Source organism: Leuciscus leuciscus, assembly GCF_965113295.1.
Source record: "Leuciscus leuciscus genome assembly, chromosome: 6".
Lineage (NCBI taxonomy): Eukaryota > Metazoa > Chordata > Actinopteri > Cypriniformes > Leuciscidae > Leuciscus > Leuciscus leuciscus.
This window is the reverse complement of record NC_138730.1, coordinates 20,661,823-20,668,026: the sequence shown is the minus strand read 5'-3', so window position 1 is coordinate 20,668,026 and position 6,204 is coordinate 20,661,823. Positions and strand designations below refer to the sequence as shown.

General features: G+C 38.4%; 1 protein-coding gene across 1 annotated transcript; it reads right to left on the bottom strand.

Moving 5' to 3' along the window:
- Positions 1–38: 38 nt before the first annotated feature.
- Positions 39–5,304, bottom strand: rpl5a (ribosomal protein L5a). The gene is made up of 8 exons (XM_082172479.1): positions 5,181–5,304; positions 4,680–4,749; positions 3,719–3,834; positions 3,491–3,625; positions 3,204–3,406; positions 1,599–1,776; positions 591–679; positions 39–204 (listed from the first exon to the last, which is right to left on the bottom strand). Exons 1-8 carry the CDS (start codon positions 5,181–5,183, stop codon positions 105–107), a joined length of 894 nt encoding a protein of 297 aa, XP_082028605.1. The 5' UTR covers positions 5,184–5,304; the 3' UTR covers positions 39–104.
- Between the last annotated feature and the right edge of the window lie 900 nt (positions 5,305–6,204).

Sequence of the window (6,204 nt, the reverse complement as noted above, 5' to 3'; positions counted from 1 at the left end):
TGTCATGCTCTAGTGTACCAAAGACCACAAACACAATATTCTTTCCAAATGATTTATTTGGAAAAGGTGCACACTTTCTTTGGAGCAGCTGACAGTTCTTCTCTTCAGTCGTCTTCAACAGCCTCCTGAGCCCGAAGGAAACTGGCCTTTTTCTGGGCCACGCGATCCTTCCTCTGTGCCAGAGTGAGCTTGGCACGGTTCCACCTACAACACAATATCCATCAGTGATGAGAAAAGAAACATCTCATCTGCTCATAGTAGAGTCGTAGATGGTTATGTAGGTAACAAAAAATAACAGGAAAAACAATCATCTGACATGCAACTTTGAGTAATATAGTACTATAATAAGTTGCAACTACAGTATTTTTGCATCACACTTGAGATCTTATGGCAAGATTAAAAACGTAACCCTTTATCTAAGTCAACAGCACAAACATTCGTTTTTATAGCAACATGTCAAGCTGCAATGAACATTTATATAGATACTAATGAACAATGATGTCAATCCTGTCCAACTTTATGGCGATCATTTTCATCCTGGGGCATCCCTAAGAAAAAAACTGAAAAAATGATAAAGCATGTGAACGCACCTCTTCTTCTTGACCTCTTTCTTGGGCTTGTTCTCATGAACCGGGTTGTCACGGATGGAAGCATGAGCCTTTTTGTACATCTCTAGAACCTGCAGGAACCGGATAATAACACATAATGAGATGGTTGAAGGTAAAGCACAGGATTGAAAATGTTTTCAAATACTACACTGTACACAACAAACAAGAATAACACTTCAAGAAATTAAAGAATGAGATTTAGCCACCAGCATCATGTCACAAATAGTGTTCATCTACCGATGATACATTATCTGATCAACATAATGACACTTTCCTGTATCCAATCTTAAAAAGATTATCAATCTGTGCCCAGACTCTTTTAATATTAGTTCAGCGAAAAGCAACAAGTGAACCTGAACCAACAAATTGTTTAAGTTCTGTGACAATGCTTCAAGAGATAGTTCCCCCAAAAATGAAAATACGCATCGATTTACGCCAAAGGAGTAACCCTTGAACTTGACACACAACATAATGACGAAACACGATTGCCCAACCCTGTTTGTTTGAACCGCGAGAGGCATCAAAGCTTACGCTAATCCTACATCGTCAACTGTTACTCTTCTGGCACATGTTGACTTGCGGACGGCCGTCTGCCAGAAGCTAGTTATTTTAGTTGCGTAAGATTTAAATATGGATATTTTTCTTACACGAACACATCAATTCATTTCAGAAGGCCTTTATTAACCCCCCAGAGCAGTGTCGAGCACTTTTATGATGGATGGATGCGCTTTGATGGACTTCCAAAAACTTCCATCGACCCATCGACTCCCATTATAAAGCTTGGAAGAGCCAGGACATTTTTTAATATAAGTCCGATTGTGTTCGTCTGTAAGAAGAATGTCATATACACCTAGGATGGCTTCAGGGTGATTTTTTTCATTTTTGGGTGAACTATCCCTTTAAAGGTAATGACTCCAACTGTGTGATCCATTCAAATCCAAAGGCAAACAAAAGTTAGCAGTAAAGTGATCCAGCAAAGTGCTTTCTTACAATTTCAGGTGTGACGCCGTTCTTGATGAAGCGGGAGAACTGCTTCTTGTACAGGTCCTCGTCCTCCTCCATCAGATAGCTCATGTACTCTGACACGTTCTGGCCCATGATGTGCTTCCTGTGAACCTCAGCATTAAACTCTTTACTTTCAGTGTCGTAGCCCGGGAACCGTTTAGTGCTGAGAAAGAAAGTTACAATGTCAATATACCCGTCAATAAAGACAGGACATACAACTTCACAGCATACTTCACAAATTTGGAACTTGTGACAATATGTGTGGCATCACTTAAAGCAAAGACAATCATCAGACACACTGCAAAAGTGGACTAATTCATGCGCTGTGATGTCTGTGATTGGCTACAATGATCAACGCTTCAAAAACATGTTGTAAATAGACATCTTTGACGCTCTTCACCGAGCGCACAGATACACACAGGAGCGTAAAGATATTTAGCATAATACAAATGCACAGCAACTGCTATTGCTTAATAAATAATACTGTAATTATTAGGGATGTCCCGATAAAGTTTTTTGTGCCACCAATCCGAGTCATTTAATTTTGAGTATCTGCCGATACCGAGTACAGATCTGATACTTGAATTTTCCTAGTGCTTTGTGCACACTTCAAGTACATTAAAGTTTTTCAAATAAATCCAATGTATACAGGGATGTGCAGAGTGTTTCTCAGGGACTCGAATGTAAAAAAGGTGCATCTTTCACTATAGAGTAATTCCAAACATATAGGACTACTGATATAAACTTTGTATTTTATATTTACAATAAGCAGAATAACTGCAACAAAAAGAAAAAAAGTGCGCATTACAAAAGTGCGCATCAAATATGCTAAACACGGAAGCTGGAACATGCGTGACAGAACAGACCTCACAGACCTAAGCACATTGAGTTTCTTTTCCTTTAAATGGCGGTTGGCAAACCCACTTGAAGGTGCATACCGCCACCTACTGCATGACACCAGTATGACAATATAAAATTCGATATGAATATCCCACATTTCTGCCACAATCCCATGGTTTCAGTTAGTGTTACTATAGTAAATCAAGGCAAATGTTGGCGACTTGTGGATTGAAAGTGTATCATCGCTGCGCAACGTTTCTCCTGTTTTCTGCATGAATGTTGTTGAGAATGTCAGCTGTTTCATCTGGCTTTCCACTTAAACTCAGATGATCAGTGGTTTGTATGGGAGGGCTCTGCACAGAACTGGAACACTTTTCACTGGATCTCACAGCGCTGTTTAGTGGTCATGTGATCGAGAATTTGAGTAAACTTTCTTCAACTATGTGTTTCTCATTATTAAGGTGCGATCACTAGTCAATAGTGTAGTGATGCAAGAAGCGCAGCTCACACAGGAATCACTTTAACACCATGCAGCTTTATGTTGGTCAACACTGCGATTCCGTGAAAAACCGTGGACTTTTTTTTGCCCAAACCTCAAGTGTTCGTCATTGACTTCAGGCAATCCATACAGACAGTAGCTTATTTTTATGGAGAATATTTAATTGACTTTTTGAAAGCACCCATGCATCCAAAAGTGCTGAATCAATGTCCATTGTCTAAGTTTGCAAAAATAAAACAGCATGCACTGACCTGTGAGGGATAGACAGTCCTCCGTCCACTGCTCCTTTGAGAGCTCCAAACACCTTATTCCCTGTGGTGGTTCTGGCGAGGCCAGCGTCCAGGTAGCATGTGAACGCCCCTGGCTGGCCATCAATGCTTTCCACATTAAACTCATCGCCAGTCACCTCAACCTGGCCTTCGTAGACCTTATCCAGACCAAACTTATTCAGCAGCTGTAAGCAGAAAACAAATCTGAGTAAGACCATACTATGAGATTTGAACAATACTAGACATTCATGAATACTAAGGACATTTACCCTGCGTGCACACAGCAAACCGGTGCAGTAGGCGGCAGCGTAGTTTGTCAGTCCTACAGTAATGCCATACTTTGGCAACTCGTGAGAGTAAGCAGCGCAGACGATCGCGTCGCCTTCAATTTTGGCATATGCGATCTGACAGAGAGAAAGACAAGACACTCAGTAACCCAACGGTAATTAGCAACATTTCAAAAACTATGGCAAAGACGACATGGTAGTAGTTCATACCTGGCAAACAATATCCCTGTTGGAGAGTCGAACGATCATCCTGTACTTCGGTGTGTTGTACTTGTTCTTGTCTTGGATGACAAGGCGTTTGCGGGCAAAGTAGTCAGTTTTTCCCTCTGAAAAGGCAAAGTGTGTTAGACAACTGTTGAAAAATCATCCTAAAGTTGGTCTATTCATACAGAACATGTTTTTTTATTTCACTGCTTTTCCATTGATTTTCTATGCAAACACGCTTGAATTGCGTTCAAGTTAAATCTCGACACCCTGAGTTTTAACTGCATACTTCTCACTTTTTTCAAAGCAAAAACACGTTCTGGGTGAACCAGCCCTTAGAGGAGTTTGAGCCAAACAAAGTCCATGATTTCAAACTATAGCCTAATGCTCTATATTTAGTAAGCCACTATGTTGTATTCATGTCATATTCATTGTGTGCAGTATGTAAAATTAGTTATACCTTGTCTTTATTTGAAAAAATATGATTCCTAGTGCACACGGACTTGCCCGATTACCAAGTGCACTGGTGTTTACAGTGATTACTTCCTTTTTATTCATAAAAAAAAAAAAAAAATAATCATTTTCAAATTATTTCTTTCTAATTTTGTAAATATTATTCAAAATAAATATTTCATTTCAGCAATTGTTATGCATGGTTTTTCTATCTTTAAATTGAATATTGTGATGATGTTTCTGTTTTATATATATATATATATATATATATATAAAATATATATATATATATATATATATAAAATATATATATATATATATATATATAGGCCACCCTAAGACATTAGTTGACCACTAGTTTCAGCCACTTGAGACATCCTTGTTGACCATCTAAACCAGCTGAAAGACCAGCATAGATTGTTTTCATGTTTTTCCATTAGGAACACATTCAGGCCTGTTCATGGTGAAAACTGGAAACATTATTCCCCAAAGGTAAGGAAACACGTTGACATACCTCGCCTCCTCCTGAACTTCACCTGGTATCTCTTGAAATACGCCTTGTTCTTAACCACCTTAACGAAGCCCTGCAACAGACAGCTTTATTTGTAAGTTAAGCTGTTGACAAGCAGGACAGTAGAGATTTGAAGAGCAATAATTCCTAATGACACTGTTGGCTGTCTCTGGTTATGATCAGATGATGCAGTGCGCGAAGTGACAGTAAACATGACAACGCAAAACCGAATAAAAGAACAGACTTTTAACCAGGGCAAACACACACTCACAAAAACTACTACTAAAGGGAGAAATACTTATTTTTTGCGTTTAGTGTCGGAAAAAATATAATTTTAGTGTTTCGAGGGAAATGTGCCACTGACGTTCACGCAGCGACTGGACTGACCGATTGAATCTAATACCATCCCGTCGCTTCATGAGTTCATCTTTCATGGAAATCGAGCTGAAATAGCTGGTGAGGGAATGTAATGAGTAGAACATTGTATTTTGGTGATTTACTGACCATTTTGTTATCGTTTGTTCTCCTTTAGGTTGGGAGACTGAAGTCTTCAGACTCCGATACTGCTCCCGCTGCACTGAGAAAAGGAAGTTCATGGTGCGCTGCGACCGGATAAACAAAACACGCGCAGGCAGGAGTGTGTGCGCTCCTAGCGTCCTGGAGGAAACACGGCAGGATATAGTCAGGCCCGTTCACACCAATAATTATAACTATATTAGTTATATATATTAGATAACTCTGTTTAAGCGCGTGTTTTTCTGTCGCTTTAAATGCTCGAGCTCGTTACAGCAAGTTGGATTCTGATTGGCTGTCAATGTTTTTATCGTTCATCAGCTGGATAAAATCCTTCTGAAAGTGATTTCAACGATTTCGTTTCTCTGTGTTGTTATCGTTGTAGCTGTGGTGTGAACTCTGCTATTCTTTAATATTGGGAATGATTTTTAGAACTATATCTTTATCGTTATCTTTATAGTTATCGTCCTCTGTGTGAACGGGCATGAAACTTCAACATTTCAATCATAAAAATATAAAAATAGTGAATGAAGCTCTCAAACTTATATGCTGGTAGGAAAGCAATTAATTTGTTTTCATTTCTATAGATACAAAAATAATTTCTATGTAGGATTCAACGATTTGAACAAATTAACAAAGCATTCCTAACGGGATCAAATGAGAATCCTCTAAGAATCAAATAAGTTTCTTATACATTTTAAAAATGAATCAGGTTCTGATGGGTAATCAAAAATGATTTCCCATTTGAATGAGCTCAAGTGATATAGAAGGACTTCCCTTGTGAAAAAGAAGTGTTGAAGAATTGTGTTGAATGTGCACTTAGGCCTACTTCAAATCTTAAAAGTAAAACACAGTCCTTGCAATCATATAAATATGATAATTCATAATATAAATGAAGGCTTTAGCGACTGTTTCTTAACAATTACAAAAGTCCCTTTAATGTCAAATTAAAAGTTTTACTTTAAAGTGCATTTTATATCATTATGTTTTAATAATCAGTTGTTGTGCTTACTAA

Bases quoted from the DNA above. Each gene is read 5' to 3' on its own strand.
- rpl5a (XM_082172479.1), bottom strand. The intron at 3,835-4,679 runs GTATGTCAACGT...TTGCCTTTTCAG, and splicing joins GAAGTTCAGGAGGAGGCGAG to AGGGAAAAACTGACTACTTT. The intron at 1,777-3,203 runs GTCAGTGCATGC...TTTCTTTCTCAG, and splicing joins GGACTGTCTATCCCTCACAG to CACTAAACGGTTCCCGGGCT.